The sequence below is a fragment of the Asterias rubens genome, chromosome 11 (assembly GCF_902459465.1).
Source record: "Asterias rubens chromosome 11, eAstRub1.3, whole genome shotgun sequence".
NCBI classification, from domain to species: Eukaryota; Metazoa; Echinodermata; class Asteroidea; order Forcipulatida; family Asteriidae; genus Asterias; species Asterias rubens.
In genome coordinates, this window is record NC_047072.1 from 14,971,429 (window position 1) to 14,994,572 (window position 23,144).

General features: G+C 36.2%; 2 protein-coding genes across 5 annotated transcripts in view; one reads left to right on the forward strand and one right to left on the reverse strand.

Moving 5' to 3' along the window:
• Positions 1-15,497, reverse strand: part of LOC117296286 (arginyl-tRNA--protein transferase 1-like) — a 32,427-nt gene extending 16,930 nt beyond the window's left edge. The window contains exons 1-10 of one of the 4 annotated variants that reach the window (XM_033779134.1): positions 10,317-10,423; positions 9,296-9,359; positions 7,961-8,086; positions 7,137-7,462; positions 6,407-6,603; positions 5,965-6,093; positions 4,655-4,869; positions 4,013-4,112; positions 3,637-3,754; positions 3,085-3,266 (exon numbers count right to left, since the gene is read on the reverse strand). In XM_033779134.1, the coding sequence (XP_033635025.1) occupies positions 3,094-3,266; positions 3,637-3,754; positions 4,013-4,112; positions 4,655-4,869; positions 5,965-6,093; positions 6,407-6,603; positions 7,137-7,462; positions 7,961-8,086; positions 9,296-9,359; positions 10,317-10,404 (1,536 nt within the window). In that variant the 5' untranslated portion in view covers positions 10,405-10,423 and the 3' untranslated portion in view covers positions 3,085-3,093. Of the gene's footprint in view, positions 1-1,707; positions 3,267-3,636; positions 3,755-4,012; positions 4,113-4,654; positions 4,870-5,189; positions 5,319-5,964; positions 6,094-6,406; positions 6,604-7,136; positions 7,463-7,960; positions 8,087-9,295; positions 9,360-10,316; positions 10,424-15,425 lie in introns of those variants that run through there. The other 3 variants (XM_033779135.1, XM_033779133.1, XM_033779132.1) reach the window with 3 other exon arrangements.
• Positions 11,228-20,082, forward strand: LOC117296284 (pre-mRNA-processing factor 17-like). Its single transcript, XM_033779130.1, has 12 exons — positions 11,228-11,422; positions 12,337-12,423; positions 12,774-12,903; positions 13,090-13,170; positions 13,354-13,496; positions 14,367-14,463; positions 14,768-14,982; positions 15,388-15,535; positions 16,033-16,148; positions 17,151-17,361; positions 18,023-18,167; positions 18,745-20,082. Exons 1-12 carry the CDS (start codon positions 11,246-11,248, stop codon positions 18,920-18,922), a joined length of 1,728 nt encoding a protein of 575 aa, XP_033635021.1. The 5' UTR covers positions 11,228-11,245; the 3' UTR covers positions 18,923-20,082.
• Positions 20,083-23,144: the final 3,062 nt, after the last annotated feature.

Consider the following 23,144-nt stretch of genomic DNA (forward strand, 5'->3'; position numbering starts at 1 on the left):
CTGTAAAAAAAAAACTGTCAGTTTTTAGTAATTAATAATTGCTCTCTACGGACGGTTTGTGCACTAAACCAATGTAGTTAAACAAGATAATCACCACATGATATCACATTGCACAGTTGCAAGAGTCATGACCTCAACCAAACAATCATTAAATTTCCCATAAACAATGTTTCTTGAACCAATTAACCAAATTTCTCAACATCACAGAAATGAACATGAAACACCCTTAGGCCATGGAAACTTAATTTCTTGCCCGAAATTTGTCCACCAATGTTCTGTTGACCCCCTTCCTCTCCTAATAAAAAGGTTCTTATCATGGATCTCAATTGATTATTATTCCTTCCTTATGTCTATTTAGATTTACGTTTTAACTTTGCAAGAACATTTGGAGGAAACACCAATAAAAAATGTTGAAAGAGTTTAGTTGAAGTATTGGACTCGACTTACTTGGTAATTTGAAATGTGCAACAACAAATGTCCATTTGATTATCTCTAAAAAAGAAAGCATTAGACATAAGTACACCAAATAAAAAAAAAAATTAAAAAAAAATCCATTACCCCCATAGCTTTCAAGATAATATTGATGTTTAAAGGTAACTAGAAACAGTGGGCAATATGAAAAACAACCCACTTTAAAATAAAAAAATAGTTTTTTGTGTGTGTGCAAGTCACACTCACTCATTTTTGGGGTAGTTTAATTTGTTTGTTTAATTAACTGTTGAAGTTTATGTATGGGTAATCTATCTAGACTATTCCGCAGCTGAAGCTACAACTACTAACAATGAGTGCAAAAACATTCAAAAGTCAAAAAAGTGATTTTGCAATAATTGCTCTCAAAGTGAAACTAAACACAGAATGTGGACAATTATCCAACGTTGTCCATATAAGCAGACAAAGAAATGCCATCAGATGCCAACAAAGGAAAGCTGGTATACACAGTGATTCATTAATAAAACAAGAATGTAATTATTTCAAATCAACCATGTCAACCAATATTATTGCACCTGTCTTACAAATGGATATCAGCAATTGGTCCATAAACAGTTTAGGCCACTACAAAGAGATTCCCAAACCTTCAATCAGAATTTAGACAATGCAAAGCTCACATCATTTTTTTTCATAAGACACTCTTCTGCTCTAGGCACAGACTTGAGGGCGCCATGTATGCAGATCAACAGCTGTACATTAAAGCATGAACATGTAAATACAATACCCCACCTCAAGAAGAGAAAGCCCACCCTAAAACTTCTGTAAGGATCAATTTTACATAGAAAACCTTTAAAAAACTAAAATTTACTGGAGACATGAATGGTATTGGTAGCAGAGCTCAAACAGTAGCGTGGATAATGATCATCCCTGAACTCATTGTGCAGGTTCTACATCTACAAATAAAAGAGTAAATCACTAGAGGGCGCCATTGCACCATGGAATAAACAAGTCTGTCAAAGGCCCTTTCTCTATGGTCAAACAGTCTTATCGCCTAACAAAAATTAACCATTACTATTAGTGTGGATTTATTACAAAGATCAAAGACAGAATATTTGTTTAGGCATAATCCCTTTCTTCTGCAAACTTGTTCACATGGCAATACCAGACTAGATACTACCTTGGAATCAAACATAAGTTGCTGTCTCAAGTTATGTGATTAAACATTGATGTGTCAGCAGAAATAAAGAAAAACAAAAATGACACAAATAAAACAAAATATAAAGTAAAAAATGCACAAACTCTCATGTTTAATGAAACTTAAGACATCACAAAACACAAAAATAAACAGACAATTTTTTTCTGTACAGCAGTATTGACCAACAACTCAAGTAGATCTTAAAACTATGTTACCTACATGTATTAATTTTAAAAACTAGCATCGAAACTTCAAGTAAAACAAGATTTAACTTATTTTTCACTACAAGTTCCTTTCAGAATCATCAAACTGTTCACCACAAATTGAAATTTATAGGGATGTAAATCGTTTCTTTTAAAACAGCTGGACATCAACGTTTCTTGATAATGATAGCTGTGTCAACAGAGGGTGCTATTTCATTTCAATGGACTATGAAATAGCTATTCATTCTAAAATCTTGCACAACTGTTAATGATGAAGTAATTTTTCGATGAAGATTCATTACAATTTACTACTGACATCCACATTACTTGTCTTGATGTCCTTGGTATGCAATCATCCTGAACAAACCAGAGGTTTGATGATATCAAAGCCAAACACATTTAGGAAGGGAAGTCTAATATCAAACTAACCCCAGTAGTCAAAGTCATACTAGTGTACAGGAACACGTTCCCATTAGAGGCAGAGTGCTTTCTTGCAGGTACTTGGGTTTTTTTCCATAGCCAAGTTGTGGCAAATATTTCCATGTAGTTTGTATAAGACATTCAACAGCTGTGCGTTATTGTTGATGTCCAGATAATAAGACTAGTCACATGCTCTAAGACTAGTACGTTTTACTTTAATTTGTTTCTTCAAACCAATCCTAATCCATGTGCACTGCAGTACATCTTTACTTTTTGTTCCTGCGCACCACACACACAATTCTTGGTCGATTACTCCTACATAACATCTCAAGCAATTTCTCTTCAAGAAATTCTCTCTAAACTGTTGTATCATTCCTCTCCAAATTGGATATGTATTCTAATGACATACCTACTCCTGAATATCTCACACACTGAACTCATTACTTTGTATGCCTTTTCCTTTGTCTCATTGTATCTTCATTGCTAGTTGATCTACGTCAATATTACCTTTAGAGATTTCTGAAGCGCTAATAATAAGCCGCTCTGTTAAACCAGCTCCATCAATTTATGTTGATTACTGTGGATTAGTTGAGCAACATGTTCGCCCAGGATGATGTTGTGTTGTTGTGTTGTTGTGTTGATTTGAGGTGAACTCTCCAATCACTTTTGGTAATTCACAATAAAGAGTGCTGCCAAGTTTTTGTGGATCTAGTTGTGAAATCCAACAATTTCCAATTGACTGCCATTTTTTTAAATGGACTCTTTGGCTGCTACACTGCTATTGCAAATCCCCAAATGACTATTGGTATTAAGAACAGTTATTCATTTAAAACCTGCCTTGAATTGTCATTGTCTGTACAGCAGCATTCTTCCAGCACAGGTTTTGCCAACATATTGAGCATATTCTTTGACCTCCTGTTCATCATCAGCATGAGGGACAAATGTTCGGTAGTCAGGATATTGCATGGCTGTCTGCATATGAAGGATCCTCACATGTTCAAGCTGAACAGGTGTGTCAACTGTAGTTTAAGGGAAACAAATCAAAGTTTGTATAACAACAGCTAAACATTTAACAAACAAGTATGCACTTTAAGTAAAAATGTTTTTAAATACAAGGCAAAGATAAATGTAGAAACAAATGGAAGTCACGTTACTAAAAAACATTTTGTTAAAGTTAGTGCAGACCTGCTTACAGACGTTGGAATGTACTTTGTATGCAAAAAAAAGATTCAGAATTAAGTATGTTTTACCTAAAAGGCCAAGAAATAGTATACAATTCAATTCAATTGATTTGAATTGTGTATTATTCAATTGAATTGAATTGTATATTATTATTACAGCATAATAACACATTCAGCTTTTAATTTGTTTTCTGGGATGCAGACCTACCTGCATCAGTTTCATCTAGTCGAGCATACTTGCTGGCTTCTAACTTAGGAAAACATCGCTCAATAGGATGCCAGTTGTACGCTTCAGGACATAGCAGAAATGATGGCTTATAACGACCCTGATAACAAACACAAATAAAACCATGACATTTTAAAGCTTTTAAAAGAGTTATATCCCAAGTTTGGCTCCTCATTCAGAGTTTCAACAGTCTACACTTAAAAGTTTAGAAGTATGTGGCTGTGAGAAATGTGTCCTCATACATGACTAGAGTCTGGATCGTGTTATGACACAGAAAATAAAACAGTAAGTTGTAGGATATGGTTCGACTGGACAAAAGGCAATTTATTTAAATGGACTAAATGATAACTGTCTATACCTTGTATCTCATTTTGATGCACGAGTGAATGTAGAAACCCATGTAGTAGTGGACTATCTTTGGTGCTTGCAGATGTAGTAATCTGGTAAACTCAAGTTCCCTATAATAAAAAAGAAGTATTATCAGTTTTAAAGGCACTGGACACCACTTGTAATTGTCAAAGACCAGTCCTTGCACTTTGTGTATCTCAACATATGCATAAAATAACAAACCTGTGAAAATTTGAACTCAGATGGTTGGCAAAGTTGCGAGTTGATAATGGAAGAAAAAACACCCGTCACACAAGCTGTATGCTTTCAGATGCTTGATTTCGAGACCCCAGCTGAAGTCTTGAGTTCAACTCAGATATTTTAGTGAGAAATAACTTCTTTCTCAACAGCTCTCCATTGCTTGTTTCAAACAAAGCAAGATATTTATCTCTCTCTACACATGAATGGTTATAGATCAACCTTGGGGTGCATTTCGGCAGTCATAACCAATAACTGTTGTGGTTGAGTTTGCCACTGGTAATTCATAGGCCATTGAGTGAAACAGTTTTTGGTTACAACCGCCAAAATGCACTCATGGTTGCACTAAAATAAGTCCTTTTATTATCTTGTCATCAAGTTTGTGTAGTTTGCCTTGGATGTTGAGTGAGCTTACCGGAGTGCCGAGTAGGTTCCAAGTGATAGGAAACTGTAGTCAGGATCATAGAAGAAGTACACTGATGACACACAGCTGGGAAGAATATCAATGACTCCAACTGCAATGATTTTACCATCAAGGATGAAATGTTCATGGAAAGAACCATATCCACATTCCGGAGCCCCAGGCGAATGTTCCTCTCTCAGTGGAGAATCAACTAGGAATCTTTTGAACTGAGGGGATAAAGAAAACATTAATAGAACTCAGCGGTGAACTCATCGTTATTTACAATGGGATGGGCCAATATAGAATTAGTAGACTTGTGTTCAGTTCTGTTAGTTCTTTTATACCCAAGCACAGACTTATTATGTGTAACACATGCATGGTATGTCCAATTTCACTTTGAGCATGTTATATGAATACTTAATTTTGCAAGATATCCTTTTAATGTGTATCGTCTTCTCTTGCTATGAAGACATGAATTGTTCCTTTTAGTTATTGAATAACTTAACTTCTCATGTTGATAGTTTGAGGATTCTGAAGTGCAACTTACATCTGTTTCCCCGCATTCATCATCAGGTTCTTTATGAATAGTTCTTTGATACTTGGCAAAAATGAGGTGTGATTCCTTGAAGGTTTCCTGAAATTCCCTGCTGGCTGGATGCGATCGCACTAGTTTGAACTGTTCTTGGTAGTTTTGTCAATGAGATGGGGGGTAATAAACATTGACACACAAAGACAGACGTGGGTGGTCAAGCCATTACAGTACACAGACAGGATGGTCAGACATACAGACATAGTGATACAGAAGTGATTAAAGTGTCAGGGTTACATAAATAGAGGTGAGAATAAACGGAGGAAAAACAAAAGCAAAGGTCAGTACAGGTAAATACTTTTTTCATAATTGATTGGTTCTGTCCAAAAAGGTACTATAATGTGCAGGGTGGCTGGATATCGATAAAAACTGATTCACATAAAAAAAAACCCAGATATTTGAAAACAAACGTCGCTTCTAATAAAAACCAAAGGATTTCAGTCCTAAATGCTTTTCATTCTAGTAAATTTAATGAGGGAGGCCTCATGTAATAAAAGCCAGGTTCGTATGGAATGGTTAAAACAAATTATGACAGATATCTATAATTCAAAATCTTTGTAAAATTTGTGGCATGAGACTAACATCGCTCATGTCATTGACAACATCTTTTAGATTTTAGATACGGTATGACCTTTGATTTTTGTTTTTACTCCTACAGACAAAGAAAGGGATCAACATTGAGAAGAGACATAGTGTACAACTGTTCTAACCACCCTTAAGCACATTATAATACCTGTTTCTCAGACGGCTTGCTGGGAGGGTCTTTATGTATTATGGTTTGGTACTTGTGGTAGATACTGTAACTCTCTTTGAAAGTTTGCTCAAACTTAGAACTCATGGGGCTGGACCGCACATACCTTACCTGTTGTTTAAAATAGAGACGTGTCATCACAAAGCATGGAAACAAAATTCCACTTTACTTATTTAAAAAATACAATAAAAATAGTCCACACAAAATTGAGATAAATACAGTCTTAACCTTGGAGAAAACTTTGCTAGGGTAGAAACGCCAGGCCATTAACTACTTTTCGCATAAATAAATAAACTAAATAATTTGTTTATCAAAAAATACATTGTGAAATTATTGATGAGAAGTGCACCACCAAAATATGGTTTGTGGGTGCTTGACAGGACAGAAGTGGTCATACAATATTAAGGTTTGTCCATCATCATACCTCAAGTTTGTGCTTATGACCATGTGAAGCTTTTTCAGCTTCCTCGATAAGCTCCTCCAATGATTTTGGCTCATTCGGTTGCTTCTTGTCAACAGGTTCTGCATCAGTACCAGCTTGAGACAAACGCTCCATTCTCTTCTGACGTCTGAGTTCCTTAGCCTTTTTGCACTGGGGCTTTGACTGGTCTGCACCAACACCTGTATATGTGATCATGTCAAAATTTAAACATCAAACCATAGTCAATGCTTTAAGTAGTATGCAGTAAAAAAATAGTATCTAATTTTACATAGTTGTGTCTGAATGGCCAATGTTGGAAGTAAAAAATTAACTGTTTTATTGGGGTAGGGTAGAGGCAAAAACAATATTTTATTGACCAGTCAAACATTATTTGGGATTCAACAAATTAAATTGACTAGAGTGGAAACTGAACCAATGTCATCCGGATTAACTTGCAGGCGCCCTACCAACTGAGCTACCTAGCCCTATGTTGGCGGTGTCCCTATTTTGTCAGTATCATTGATCGGGAGGGCCAGTCAGAAGCCATACAACCATCAAACAAAAATTAAACTTTGCACAATGGAGTAACAATACAAGTGTTTTAGGCACCAGGTCAACAACGGATCTACTATACAGAAGATTTGTTTTACCTCCATGCCTACACCAACAACCCTTTGACTTTGTTTGATCTTTGAAAGGAACATTGGTAGAGTAATTTGCAGAGTAATCTCACCTGGTCTTGGTTCTCTTTTCACTGATAAACCACCTCGCTCTTTCTCCTTAACATTAGACTTTCGGTTTTGAACTACTTTGTGGTCTGCCATGTTCTGTCCTTCTGTCCTTTCAGTCCTTTCAGTACTTTTAGACTTGAATGATGTTTCAGCTGCTGAAGCTACTGATGTTGAAGCCATTTTTGCTGCTGCAGATGTCATCTTTCGTAGTTCCTTCTCCTGTGCAGGATGTTCAGATGTTCCAGCTGATATTTCCTCATCTTCAACTTTAGTGGGGTCTTCAGAAAGTGGTTTGTTGCAGTCTGGTTTTTCTCCAGACACAAGGTACCTAGCCAAACAAAAACCAAATAAGTTATATTATGTTCTCACGGTATGTGATGTCCTTTATGAAAAACAGGTAGCCAAGAATGTTTTTGGTAATTTTCAAAGACCAGTGTTCTCACTTGGTGTATCCAAACATAAGCATAAAATACTAAACCTGTGAAAATTTGCGCTCAATTGGTCATCAAAGTTGCAAGAAAATAATGAAAGAAAAAACACCCCTGTAGCGCAAAACATTTGTGTGCTTTCAGACGCCTAATAAAGACTTTTGGTTAAGTATTTTATTATTTGAGTGAGAAACAACCTCTTTCTAAAGAACAACGTTACTTCAGAAGAAGCCGTCTCTCACAATTTGTTATACTACCAGATCAGCAGCTCTCCATTGCTCGTTAGTACCAATAAGTTTTTATGCTTAAAATTGTTTTGAGTAATCGCCTGTTAATAGAGTCCAGTGCCTTTAAGACAATAAATTCATAAAGCAATCAATGATAACAAGTTTAAAGACCTTATAGTTTTCTTTATGACTTTCTTCTGAGATTTACTAGGTTTAAACTCCAATGCGGCACATCTGATGGTAAAGCATGGGCAACACATCTTATCCATCAAAGGCTTGTAGAGGTAACTTCCACTCCTGAGAAAAGATAGACAGAGGTTGAACAATTTATGTTTTGGAAACTCAATTGTTTAAACAAAATTTGATTGCTTATAACCCATTGTTTAAACCATTCATAAATACCCAAGACAGTTTCTCTATTGGTGGAAAGCGCGTCACGTGGGGGTGTTTAAACGGTTGATAATGACCAGTGTTTATAACCGGCTGGCTTCCGAGTGTCAGGCGCAAGATTATCACGCGGGACGCAATTCATAGCTATTAGTAACAGCGTGTAATCTACTTCTAAACGTGCGCGCGTAATCTATTTCTAAACGCGCGTGCGTACACACAACCCACGCGCACAAAGACTCTTCACAAGTTTTTGAAAAAAACATTTCAAACCTCAAATTTTCAACTGTCAAAGTGTCTGTAATTGTATTTTTTCAACGTTTGTTTTTACTGAAAGCGCATTTATGAATGGGAATAATAGAGTAGTGACTCGTTCTTAAAGGGTCTATGTAACTTTTGTAGGACCAAAAACATAATGTCCACAGATTTACACTAAACTTACAGTTTGAAGATAATGATAGTAGAAAGCTTCCCTGAAAATACTACGTGCTGAGGTGCTGTAGTTTTGGGGAAATGAGTAAAACAATGTCATTAAAATAATTTCCGTCTCATGAGACGAAAATTATTTTAATCATTTACAAACGTTTTTTCATGACATTTATTTACTCATTTCTCAAAAACTACAGCACCTCAGTAAGTAATATTTGAAGGGAAGCTTTCCACTATCATTATCTTCAAACCCTGTAAGTTTAATGTAAATCTATGGACATTTTGAAAAAATACCCAGATCCTTTAACAGCCGTTTGAAACCTTGCAGGGTCGTTGCTGTGCGCTAAAGGCCCTCGCTCGGGCCTTTATCACACGGCAAATCGACCCTGCCGGCTTTAAACGGCCGTGTAAGAACTCGTCGCTACCCTTCCCTTAGTAATAATATATCAATTGATTTATGGTTTCACAAAAAAATGTAAATTTAACAACACTTGCATTGCAATTTCACCACTGATTTAAAAACACTGGTTTTTTTTTTAACAGAACCTTGGAAAATCATACTGTCTGGGATTATTCATTGTAAAATATAATTAATAATAATATCCAGTTCATACCATAGCACATCACATAATAGTTTTTTAAAGTTACACATGAAAAATGTCAGCAAACAAGATAAGCGTTAAGGTGTACCTTCTCCATCCTCGGTCAATAAGGTCTTGGTAGTCCTGACAACTTAACGCATGTGCCCACATCCCTAAAGAAAAAAAACCAAAATTGATAATAAATATAACAAATTTAATTTTTGAAGTGAATTTTTGAATAAATCAAAAGAACAAACAAATTGAAGACCTACTTCCTAGCCCCATAAATAAATAGTGCCGATAGGCTCGAATCCCTCTTCTTCTTGGCCATACCCACAAAACATCAGCATGTGTGATGCATTAGAAAGTGTTTTCGAATAGAAATAATTTAAAAAATTTCAAGTTTTTCCCCCAGTTGTCACCCACCACTGTCCAACTAATTGTGGACAGTGCTTTAAACTGATTATGTGCAAGCAATTGTGTAAGTGTACATTCCTGTTCTTTTATATTTTTCATTGATCTCATTCATGCGCATATAAAATTATAAGTAAACATTAAGCTCAAGTGGCTTTTACCACAGCCTGAAGAAACATATGCAGTGGAAAATAGTTTAGCAAATTGTTGAGTTTCTATTTGACAATGCATTACACTTCCTGCCTGGTGCTATGTGGGATGGGCAAGAGGACCAATTACATTACTTAGTCGATCTACCTACTAATCAAAATAATCATTCATTAGACTTGTTGACACTATTTTATTTTTTAGTTTAATTTAAATATTATTATGGGGCTATATTTCTGCCTCACAATATATTGACTTTATTTATTGCCCACAGAGTATCGTGAAGGCAGCTGTATTACCCAAAAGTGTAAACTGCCAGAATATGGGAAGACCGATTAGAGGCGGCAGAAAACTGCGAGTTGCCTGCCCGGCGAGCGGCGGCCTCCGCGGCCGGCCGGCCGGCCGGGCAGCCAGCCAGAGCAGCACCACCGTGGTCCAACCATGGCCCAATGTGCTGTCATTCAATTGTCACTTTCTATTTCCACAAAATAATGAGAAACTGCAATGTCACTGAAAAACATATCCATACAACGTTTCTCCACTAAATCAACAATCTTCATGACACTAACCATGGGAGAAATTCGAGTCGGGGTTGCCACAATATCCGCATCTGTATCCTCCATGTTCGTGCATATATTCCACAATTGTGTTCGCCATCTTGTCTGCTATACTGTAATGTGACCGATCCAGCCAACTATTGTTTAAAGGGCACCGCCCTGTGATGTCATGGGTTTTCCCCCAGTAATTCAAATTCGGCTTTTTCCTATATTAAAGATAACATTTCTACTTTTTTTGTGTATCACTTTCAAACTATCATCAAATCCTCGATATATAACAAAAATAGTGATGAAAATAAGTACATGTATTGTGGAAATTCGGATATTGATTGATAGAATATAACATACATAGTTTTTTTTTCTTTACTTAAAAAAAACCCGTGCAGGTCTTATTTTTGCCTATTTATTTATTTAATTATTTATTATTTCAGGCTTTAAAACATCAAAAACACACAGCAACAATAACAAAAAATGTAGAAATTTAAAAATTAAGAAAACAGTGAGAGTCTCTCATTGTTTTCTTAATGTTTTTAAATCCTACATTTTATGTGCGAGAGACATAAAATAAAAAAAGCCTAAAGATTGCCCAAAAGGGAACCAAATCACTATCCAAAAGGGCAATCCCTTTAGGTATATAAATGCAACATAAAATAAGCAATCGACAATGAGAACATTTTAGAAATGTACCATTAAAAACTTTGGCAAATAGGGGGCATTTAAACAATTTAAAAATTACAGAGGAACACATCAAGAAAGATGAACACTTATGAATGTTTATGGAGGGCTATGATTGGGATCTCACCCCGTCGAATAAAAACAACCCTTTAAATATGTTCGTATCTTACGGGATAGGTTATAGGGTTCAAATCATACGTGACCTGCGCGTGTGACGACTCGTACTCCATCCGTTTTAATAGACACCAAGCTCATACGAGATCAACATGGCGGCAATCAGCGCATTGCAAGCTTATGGAAGTGATGAAAGTGATAATGGTAGCGAATCGGACGAAGTTTGTGAGGATGCTACAGCTCATCTGAAACCTCTAAACACAGGAAACAATGTCTTAAAACTTCAGTCTCGATTGCAACTCAATGCAGCTCCTGCAGTCGAAAATAAGGTTCGTTGTATTACATGATCAGATGACGATGTATCCCGTCTGACCGTCGCGTAAATATCGCATCGATGATCAATTTCATTGTGACCATGGTACAATCATATCACTCGACATGTTCAACACTCTGTTCAGGTTCATTCAGTAGTGCACTGCTGAGTGGCAAGTGTAGTCACAATAAAATGTACCCCATGCAGGTACACTTCTGTCCCTGCTGAACGCAAGTGAACATCATATTCCTATTTTATATACTATATTATTTCATATCGAATGAAAAAGTGGTGGTGCTGTACGGAAACTTTTCCATAGGAAGACCGATGAGATGCGGCAGAAAACTGCGAGTTGCCTGCCCGGCGAGCGGCGGCCTCCGAATAACCGAACTTCGATTCGAAGTAACTCCACTAAACTAAATGCCTAATAATAATATGCTAAATATTTATTAAACCTTGGGGGGGGGGTATGGAGGTAGGAATTTCTACCTCCACGATTAAACTAGATTACCTAGTTGTTATTGCGATTATGTAACCCGCCTCAGAATCAGAGTGTGGGGTGGATGAGGGATGAGTTTCTGTGTCAATTGTATATTTTTTGTGTTTACTGTTAACCATTTTCAAATGACAATGCTTTCCTTTGTATGCGACTATATAAAAACTTGATACATATATTAAATGCATTTCATTTGTTCATTGTCAATGTCATGCTCACTCGGTGAAATCTAGCTTTTCCATTTTTAAATCAGCTGTGCTCGTGAAATTAAATAGGCAAGATTTCACCGTGATTAAGTTCTGAATTCTAAAATATTAGGGCCCACCCAAAAATTAAACAGCCTACAGAAAACTCTGAACTATTAATCTAAAAATAAAAGTAAGTTACCAGTTGTTTGATTCTATTTTTCCTGTTTTATTACATTGTAATGTTAGGAAGATGTTGGAACGATACAACCTCTTGATCCTTCAACAAAGCAGTTAAGTTTCAACCCACAGTATGATCAACTGTTTGCACCACAGGTATATTACAACCTTGTCTTCTTTTTCTTGTCTGAGAAATTAATGTATTTGCTAAATTTGTTTATAGTTTGGTCATTCCTTGTCACTGTCAAGTCAACCAATATTCTGAAAACTGTTACACTGTAGTTACTATAGGGGCCTATAGTTCGGAAATGACTTGAAGATGGAATTTTTGTGTGTGCATTTCCACATTTAAATCTGAGAGGTGCCATGTGTGTCTCCATTTGTTGATTTGACACTGAATGTCACAATCATCTGTTTAAAAAGGATGATAAGATGAGTTTTTGAATAAGGAAAACAGAATTATATGTGTGCTTTATAAACTGATACAAATTTGATTAATTTGCCAGGTTGGTCCAGCTAACCCCTTCAAGACACAACAACAAGCTGCTAAAAAAAATATGTTAGCTGGCTTCACTGAGGATGCACACTTTAACCACTTCCAGTTTGAAAACCAGAGAAGGACATTTACGAGTTATGGTAAGAACAAATATTTTCTAACTGGACCGAACCAGGGTACATTTATTTGTCGATTCTTTGTCTCAGTTGATTAAAGTGCAGTCCTGTTGTGTTAGATTTCTGTTTGGCCTTTTGTTTTGTTCAATACAAATATCACACAAAACTCATTTTACTTGTTAACAATTTGCTAACGATTTGTCATTAAAGGTTTTGCTGTTGACCCAAGCAGTATGGACACTGGGGAGACCAAATATGTTGGGACACCTGATACAGAGAATGCTGCTGAAGGTAATTATTAATAATAATACATGTACTGTCTGGCAAGCTTTGGGTGGCAGTTTCTATGCAACTATTAAAAAAAGTCGCAATGCAGTCCTAATCCTTCTTCTTTTATGATATTTAATCATATTTTTTAATAGAGTAAATTGTTTATTACTTCCATTACTACTAATTTATTTCCTTTGTTCTCAGCCAAGACAGTATTTGAAAAGAAACAAGCCCGGCCAGGAGACAAGAGGAAAAGAGTTCAAAAAAATGATGCATCAGAGATTGATAACTTTGAAGGACCTTGGGGGAAATATGTTGATGAAGAGACAGTAGCAAAACCATCAGAGGTACAATTATTTTGAAAATGTGACTATACTGAAATTTGTATAGGCCTAGGTACACAGAATTACTTTATAGTATGATGACTCTTAAAGGCAGTGGCCTCATTGGTAATTGTCAAAGACCAGTCTTCTCACTTGGTGTATCTCAACATATGCATAAAATAACAAACCTGTGAAAACTCGAGCTCAATTGGTCGTGGGAGTTGCGAGGTAACTATGAAAAAAAAAAACACCCTTTGAATGCTTGATTTTGAGACCTTAAAATTCTAAACATCAGGTCTCGAAATCAAATTTGTGGAAAATTACTTCTTTCTTCGAAAACTACGTCACTTTAGAGGGAGCCGTTTCTCACAATGTTTTGTATTATAACACCCCTTGCAAGTATTCTGCCTGCTCATTGGTTTAGAGCGCGTCACATGACATGTCTTAGTTTTGCTAGACGACGGCCGTGTGATAGTGCGTCGGTTTGCCATGCGCTAGTCCGAAGACTAGCACAGGGCGCTGTGCGCTAGTCCGACAGACTAGCACACGGCGTGCAGTACCCAGACGTCCGTTGCGTGTACGAGGATGATAAATTAATAGTCTGTAACCATTTCGGACTGCACTACACTACATTGAACACAGTAAGTAAAAGTGTTTGCAATCTGTATTCGCGTCGTCCGTGGATTGTAGCATTCAGGTCTGTAACTTAATAATAATAGTACAGTATTTAGAAATGTTTGGGGTGTTATAAAACAAATATTGACTGCTTTTACTCGTGCAATGGTTAATTACCAGTAGTGTCCACTGCCTTTAACACTGTTAGTAAAACCGCCTTATTGTGCCAACGACTATAGCACAAGATACTTAATTCTGTGAAATATATTTAATTTTCAGGAAGAACAAGTAGAATTGGATGAAATTTTATCAAAAAGGAACAAAAAGGGCAAGAAGGTTGATGAAAAACCAGCAGAAGAGAAGACTACATTACACAGTAAGTTATGATTAACTTTACTTTATCAATTATTAATTGCAAAATGAATTTCAAGAATTTAAATCAACTGCGACTCGGGTCATCATTATGGCCACAATAAGAACTCTATGCTGTTCCTGTGGTATTCGTTTTTACTTTTCAAAAATTGCTATTTCCAGAATAAAATGAGACGTTTTATCTGTATAATTTTCTTTCATTTGATCTAGTAATGTTAATATTTTTGTGATGGGAAATTCTCAACAAAATTGTGTTTTGCTTGACAGTGAACTAACTTTTTATTCCAATGTTTCTCTTTTTCTCAAAGTTAAAGACATGTACGATTACCAAGGCCGTTCATATCTACATATCCCTCAAGACATTGATGTTGACCTGAGAACAACCGATCCACCTGATAAGTGCTACCTTCCTAAAAAACACATTCACACATGGGCGGGGCACACAAAGGGTGTGGCAGCCATCAGGTTGTTCCCCCAGTCTGGCCACTTGTTATTGTCATGTGGGATGGATAGCAAAATCAAGGTATGTTAAATGTTAATTATTTTAAAATAATAACAAAGATATTGACAAAATAGGGACGCCGCCAACATAGGGCTAGATAGCTCAGTTGGTAGAGTGCCGGCATGTAATCCGGAGGTCGTTGGTTCAAATCCCACTCTAGTCAATTCTTTGTTCAACCCCAAAAATCAGTTAATTATTTTACTTCACTTTAAGATGGTATCATTTAGAAACAAAGTTTGTAATGATACTATTCCTCAGTATTTTATTTCTTTCCTGTAACTTTCTGTTTTCAGAAGCAGACACTTTCTTTAAAGGATTTAGTGTATATTTCTAAAACAAGAATGTACTTGTATTTATAGATTTTGTAAAGGTTTTCCTTGTACTTCCGGATTGATTTGTTTGATTCCTTCAATGTATTAAATGCAGTTATGGGACGTCTACCATGAGAGAAAGTTAATACGTACCTTCAATGGACACAAACAAGCCGTCCGGGATGCATGCTTCAGTAATGATGGGTCAAAGTTTATAAGTGCCTCGTATGATCGCTACCTGAAAGTTTGGGACACAGAAACAGGTAAAGTTTAGTTATTATAAGTCAAAATATTTGGCCTGTATTTGTAAATGTGTTTAGATTTTATTTTTACTTGTGAGGTTAGCAAAATGAGAGATAAATTTTGTTACAATCAGGTAAGATGGTCTGTTAGTATCTGTAGCGCTAAACGTGCCTTTGGAGCTGGACACAACTCATCACAATACGCATTCATCTGATTTTCCTTTTTTTGTGCCATAACAAACTGGAAAACACTGTACAATGTTTGGTGTGCTTGGCTTGGCAGGTTCCTCTTTTTTCAAAAACATAGTTGCATGGCTGACGTTAGTCACAGTTCAAAGGATGTGTTAAAGAATTGTTTACATTCATCAAACTCATTCATCACAATGATTGTTTATATTTAGTTGCTGTTTGCTACATTTTCAAGTCTTGTTACATTTCTACATTTTCAAGTCTTGTTATATTTCAGGTGACATTTTCTTGCAATCTATTTAGTTCGTCTTTACATTGTTATTATGCAGGTCAATGTTTGGGTCGATACACAAATCGCAAAGTGCCATATTGCGTCAAGTATCATCCAGAAGAAGATAAACAACATCTCTTCCTTGCTGGAATGTCAGACAAAAAAATAGTACAAGTAAGCATTTAAAACTATCTATTTGGTTTAATACATTTTGTGTAGCGTAATTTTATCATTAGGTTTATATCTTTATGGAGTCTCCTTTGAGAAATGAATTGTGTATTATCGACTTAATTTCTCCTTAATAAAGACACTGGACACCTTTGGTAATTGTCAAAGACCAGTCTGCTCACTTGGTGTATCTCAACATATGCATTAAATAACAAACCTGTGAAAATTTAAACTCAATTGGTCATCGAGGTTGCGAGATAATAATGGAAGAAGAAAAAACTGTCACACAATTTTTTTTTTTAAATGCTTTATTTCGAGACCTCAAAATCTAATTTTGAGGTCTCAAAATCAAATTAAAATATTTAAGTGGAAAATTACTTCTTTCTCGAAAACTACGTTACTTCGGAGGGGGCCGTTTCTCACAATGTTTTATACTATCAACAGCTCTCCATTGACCATTAACAAGTAAATTTTTAGGCTAACAATTATTGTGAGTAATTACCAATAGTGTCTTGTGCCGTTAATGCTCCTACTCTTTGTAAATTGAGTCGACCAGCAATTTGAAAGCATTCAACTGCACAGGTTGTGTATTACATGTTTTTGCTGTTCAGCTAGATGATTTCAAAACATGGTATGTTATTGTAGGGTGACATAGTTCATTCACAGTGGATGTTAGTGAATGGTCCGACAGTAGGAGGGTTAAAGAATATCTAAATAAGTTATGATTTGCCCACCATACAATATGCAACCACATTATGTTTTGCACAAGTAAAACCGTCACATCTTTCAAAGCTGATGTGACATGCATTGAAAGACCTTATAATGTAAAACAACTTTGATAGCATATACAGGGCAGGATGTGCTCTTAGTATTTTTCAGTCTGGTGTTAGGATGCCCATCATGTATACCTTTGGATCTCTCTCTTTGGTACAACTTTTCTTTCAGTAAAGTGTCTGAGATTGAAGTATGATTTATATGAACAATTTGTTTTCTTTTTAATTCAAACAGTGGGATATGCGTGAAAATGAAATAGTGCAAGAGTATGACCGACATCTTGGTGCAGTCAACACCATTACATTTGTGGATCAGAGTCGGCGATTTGTGTCAACTTCAGATGATAAGAGTATGAGGGTCTGGGAATGGGATATCCCTGTGGATTACAAATACATTGCAGACCCCAGTATGCATTCAATGCCAAGTGTTACGTTGAGTCAAAATGGTAAGTGATTACAGAGTAAACGCTAGCCCATTGAGCTGGCTGTTTTGATTTTAATGATTTAACATTCATGATAGAATTGTACACACATAGATTTGTTAATGCCGTTACAAAAACTTATGCCATACAAGGCACAGCACAAGTTTATCTTCAGGAACTAGTTCACAAATAAACTCCTTCGAGAATTATTACGTTCCAAATCAAAGTTCCTTGTCGGCACTTCCACCCAGTCACAGTTTGGCAATTAAAAAATCACCTTAAATCTCATCTATTCACCATTTATTACTAGTTAAGCCCGGTTCATACTTCCTGCGAATGCGAATGCGAAGCGCATTTGACGTGAATTTGACATCACACCCTCCTTTCGCAGTGATTATTCGCAAGGGAGTAGAGCAGAGTTCAACTTCTGCGAAATGTTCATAGCGAATTTGTGACGTCAAGATTCGCTTCGCATTCGCATTCGCAGGAAGTATGAACCGGGCTTTAATCTTTCGTCGGTATTTCTTTACCTGTTGTTTTCTTTTTTCCTATCCAGCACAAAGGGACTATAAAGTGATATGTGCTATACAAATGTGGTTTCTTATTATTATCAATAATGAAATGAAATGAAAAATCAAATGCGAAGTAAGGATACTAATACAAATATTTGTGTATTGTTTGGTAGGAAAATGGCTTGGTTGCCAGTCCATGGACAACCAGATCCTCATCTATGGTGCTCATAATCGCTTCCGGCTCAATAAGAAGAAACTATTCAAGGGACATATGGTAGCTGGATATGCTTGCCAGATGGACTTTTCACCTGATATGAGGTATGTAGTTATTTCAGTGTGTCATTGTAGGGTGGCAGTAGTCACCAGTATTTGTAAAAGGGGAACAGTGGGAAAATAAAGAATGGCGTGTTGGAGTAAAGCGGTCAAGAGCACCGGATTTAAGCTCTGGTGATTCTGATCAGCAGAGTGTGGGTTTGTGTCCCCAGTCTTAGCCATTATTGCTTCGTCCTTCAGACTAAAGCCATAGACCCTGTGTGTTGTGTAATGCACATAAAAGAACCCAGTTACACTAAATCTCTAAGAGAAGGGGTTTGCCCCAGTGGTTCTGAATGTGCAGCAGCAGCACATTAAATCCTTACAAGGTGCTTCATATGTTGGTCTTGTGATTTAACAAAAATTGTTTGTCTGTGCTTCTTTAGTACCTTTTTGTCTACACAGTCGCTATGATATAAAACTACATATAGGTTTAACATCTTTGACGTTTGAGATAACACATCAACAAGTGAAAAATTGTATTTTGTATTTTTTAGCTTCATTTGAGTTTCCATAGAGATTTGTCCATTGCCAATCATCTCTATACATGTCTAATATTTTATTGTTACATTTGTTCTTCTAGTTATGTCGTGTCGGGAGATGCAGATGGGAAACTGAATATCTGGGATTGGAAATCAACCAAACTGTACAGCCGCATCAAGGCCCATGACTCTGTATGCATAGGATGTATCTGGCATCCGCATGAAACCTCAAAAGTCATCACTTGTGGATGGGACGGACAAATCAAATTGTGGGACTGATTTATTGGGACTAGAAATTCATATCGGTACTTGTACAAAAACTTTTTATTGAAGATACATTTGTACATAAAGAAGGAAAATCTGTAATGATAAATATCTTTGTCATCACAAGAACATGTAAAAATCAGAATGTGATTGGACCAAGGTTGTTGGTGTCTTCTCTCCTTGCTCCAACCCCTTTGTTGGACTCTAAGCCTCAGACGCTTACACTCGTCTATTTTGCCCTTGTGTGGACAAATGAAGGCTTCAAAGTTGCCTTAATCTTCCCAAACAGTTGCTAAGAATGACCTCCGGTCCTTGTTAGAAGTTGTAAATAACTTCAATGGCTTGTTGCATACATTTAAAAGTAAATTGTGCTGTACAGATTTTCTTAGGGCAATTTATTGCTTAGTAAGTTTATTTGGCATTAAAGTGCCCATACATGTACTTAAAGGGATTGGGTCCTTTTTGCACGACACAAAACACAAATTCTGCAGATTTACATTAAACTTACACCATTACACGGTTCAAAGATAATCATGGTAGAAAGCTTCCCTTAAAATAATACTTGCAGAGGTTCTGCAGTTTTTTAGAAATGAGTAGAACAATTTCCTTAAAGTTATTTTAGCCCGTACAACGGATTTATGCGACTCTCCTGAACCCATTGCTATGTGATTTTCACTTTTTGATGAAGCTAAAACTTTTACAGGTAAAAAAAATTACATACATTTTCATTCAGTGAGTAAGGATTTATGTCGTGGCCAAAAACTTGGATCTACAAATGTTTATGATAGACTTTATAAAAAACAACAACTTAATTTCAAATAATAACAATACTTTTACGAACTCCTACTTCAAGCCATTTCCTGTTATCGGTTTAATGATTATTAGTGGTGTTGAAGCAAGATAAAATTAAATTCATGAAAAACTGAGTGGGGCAAACACATCATTTGTTTTCCACTTTTAGAACTGGCATACAATCAAATTGTGATTTAGGTTATTGTGTTTTCAGAAAAACATCATCAAGACAAAGATTTCCTAAAACTGCCTCCTTGTGTACAAAGAAGTCAATATGGTAAGATTTTAAACCAATGTGACTAAATAGTCTGCACTCCAGATATGTACAGTGTTTATTTTTTACTTTTCATTGATTAAAACATGTCGAGTTTGCATTCTGATCATTTACGCCTTCATTATTCATTTTGTCCTTGAAATATTGTTTAGTTACTGTACGAAATCTTTTCAACACACTCTCATTTGAAATTTCTGAATAATTACAAAACAATTACACACTTGTAGAACAAATTTTTTGAAAAGATGGGTCATTGTACACTTTACTTTGACGGGTACCTCATCTGACAGTGGGCAAGCTCCATATGACCTGAAAGTATTTTCACATTTGCTTTCATACGAAGCCTACTGGACACGTATGCATTCATTGAGTATGCATACTAAGCAAGCTGATTTGTAATTGATGTATGAAGAAGATTATTCAGCAGTAAGGCAAAAGGTCAAATTGATATAAATAATGCTTTTGTACAACAATTATGCTGCAACTCGCAAATTTATGCACTCGTCAAGTCTTGCACAGGTTGAAAGTCTTGGGTAAAAGTTGACTGAATTTGAGCACGCTCTAACACTGTTTTTGACCACCTTCATTAAAAACTAAACTGTGTACCAATTCTAGGGCCTACGCACAGCAAGGCTTGTACTTGTTGTGTACGAGGGGCACGGGGTGGGGGAATAATGCAGAATAAATTAATTGGAAAATATTTGTCAAGATACACAAGATATTTGTTTTTACTTCTTCATGTCAGAACGATCTACGGAGTAGTTAAATGAAATAAATGACTGAAATAAATTTTAAGAAAAATGCAAATAGAAACTATAGACTATAGTTTCATTTTGCCAGAATTGCCTTTTAAAATAAATGGGGCGTACCCCCTTCTTCCCCCCTAAAAAAATGTTACCCTTGTTTCGTCACTGCTTTGTTGCTCTAAACTTAATTGAACTCAGGCGCAATTACGCATTGCATCTTTCAACATGTTCAATGCATGTGAGGTTCCACTCTTAAGGAATGTTACAACATGTCAAACATTTTTAAGTTTACAAGCTTTACAAAAATTAATTATAGGCTTAGTTAGAAATGGTAGACCTTGTTTTTTGGTGTTTTTGTTTTCTTTCTCAGCAGCATTTTGGGCATGTTGGCATTGAAATTGGCTAATATTGCCTAGTTGCGATACAACGCAACCATCGGGAGGAGGGTTAGGCCCTACGTTATTGCAACTAATTGTTGCCCTGCCATACCCATGCCTGCAGAAAAATGCAACAATGCCATCACCATGGATGTTTAAAATATCATTGAAAAACACAATTGTTAAAGATAATTTTTGAATGAACGAATTTACACTGTCTAGTTATAAAACATGACAACCGATAAGACTCAATTTTAAACTTACATCGTTCATACACTTTTGTATCCAATTCTGTCAAAATATGTCAATAATGCGTATCGTCTGCTCGCGTGCTGGCACAATATTGTCACGACGGTGCCGAGCCTCCTGGAGTCCTGCTTAGGCGTTTGCTCATGGCAATACCTTCTCTTCTGTTTTCGTGAGTTGTGGTAACAATAATACATTGAACATTTTAAAACGTTGCAGAATCTTCGTATTCAACTATTGTGCTTAAATCGAAGTGTTTTGTTGGCTCGTCCGGCTAGCTCTCGCAACTTGTTCAAATTGCATTGTCGTCTGCTAATTTCCAAAGTTCTAACACCCACGTGACCCTCCTTAACAGTCACGATAAGTAGCGCCCTCTATATTTACAACCTTGTTCAGGTAAGAACACATAGGGGAACGATGTAGTGCATCCCAAAACATCGAGGTTAAAACGTGTCATTTTGACGGTGACAGTATATAGCGCCCTCTGTTGTTTTAATTGTTGGTAGATTATAGACCTTATCGCAAATACCAATGCGCAAGCGCAGACTGTTGACTGAGATGCATTGTGGGATAGATATGGATCAAATTTGGATACCAGCAAGACCACAATGCACCTTATTCCAAGCTTTACGCGCGCGCCCCGGTATTTGCGAAAAGGTCTATGGTCAAATAAAAGGGCGCCCTCGGTTATTTTTTACATAATGTTGCCACTTTATTATTGTGGTGAAATAATAGGCTAACTGGCAAGTTTTAATTGTTATTTGTGTACAGATTTTGGGGGATTGTTTTTTATATTTTGTAGGTAAGAAGTGGGACATGTGTGATAGATTTTGCTTATGATTATGACCTCCAGCCTTCCTATCTTGTGTGATGTTCTAGTCGCTTCTGTGAGTGATCCTAGCCATCTGGTAGATAATAGACCAAACATCCATTACACAGTCTCACAAATTATTGGCTGGGGTCTATCACCACATTTGTACTGTGAGGGAAATATTACGAAGTTTTCGGAGTCTTTAAAAAGTCTTTTTCCTTGTTGTTATGGGAAAACATTTACTACTAAAAATTTAGGGTTGGGTTTTTTCTCTGGTTATCAAACAAAATGTTAAGCTTTTTCTTCATTTGCCTTTTGTCTGCGGGGTTGGTGGCATTTTATTCGAAAGCATAGAAGCTGCTAGTGTATAAATTGAGTTTGAGTAGGCCTATTATTAATTTATCAAGTGGTACCTCCCCTTAGCCTAATTCGGTATTAATCACAGCTAAATCAATGCGAATGTTGTGTACCTATGCTGTACATTAGCACACAGCCAAAAAGCTAATTACACATGACGTCGTCTCGAGAACAAATTAATGCAACATTAGCAAAATCGACCGCGCCATTATTGATTTGGTAAATTTTTAATTAGTCGATTTTTTGATAATAAGAAAAAAAGTGTCCGTCATAATATAGTGTAACAATTCAGACCCTGTATAAAACATACGGACGGTGATGAAACATAAAGTCAGTTGTCGTTGTCCTCAAAAATCATTTTTATTAAAAAACTGAAAGTCCTGTTTTTTTGATGACTCGTTGATTCTACAAAATAAAAATGCATATACATGTAATACTTGGTCATTAGTTCAGTTCAAGCTCAGTGCATCACTAACAACGCGACATTACGGATGTTTGATTATTAAAACCTTTGTTGTTACCTTTTATTTTTTAATATAATAATATAAAGTATAAAAATAAATAAATAAAAACCCGTTGCAGATTTTAATTTTGGTTTTGCCCACAGGTTGAAGATGTAACAAATAATAATTGT

What these genes read in the sequence shown, in the direction of transcription:
- LOC117296284 (XM_033779130.1), top strand. Translation starts at nt 11,246, where the DNA reads ATGGCGGCAATCAGCGCATTGCAAGCTTATGGAAGTGATGAAAGTGAT. An exon ending in AGAGAAGACTACATTACACA is followed by an intron (nt 14,464 to 14,767) that starts GTAAGTTATGAT and finishes TTTTTCTCAAAG; the next exon opens with TTAAAGACATGTACGATTAC. An exon ending in TGTTACGTTGAGTCAAAATG is followed by an intron (nt 17,362 to 18,022) that starts GTAAGTGATTAC and finishes ATTGTTTGGTAG; the next exon opens with GAAAATGGCTTGGTTGCCAG.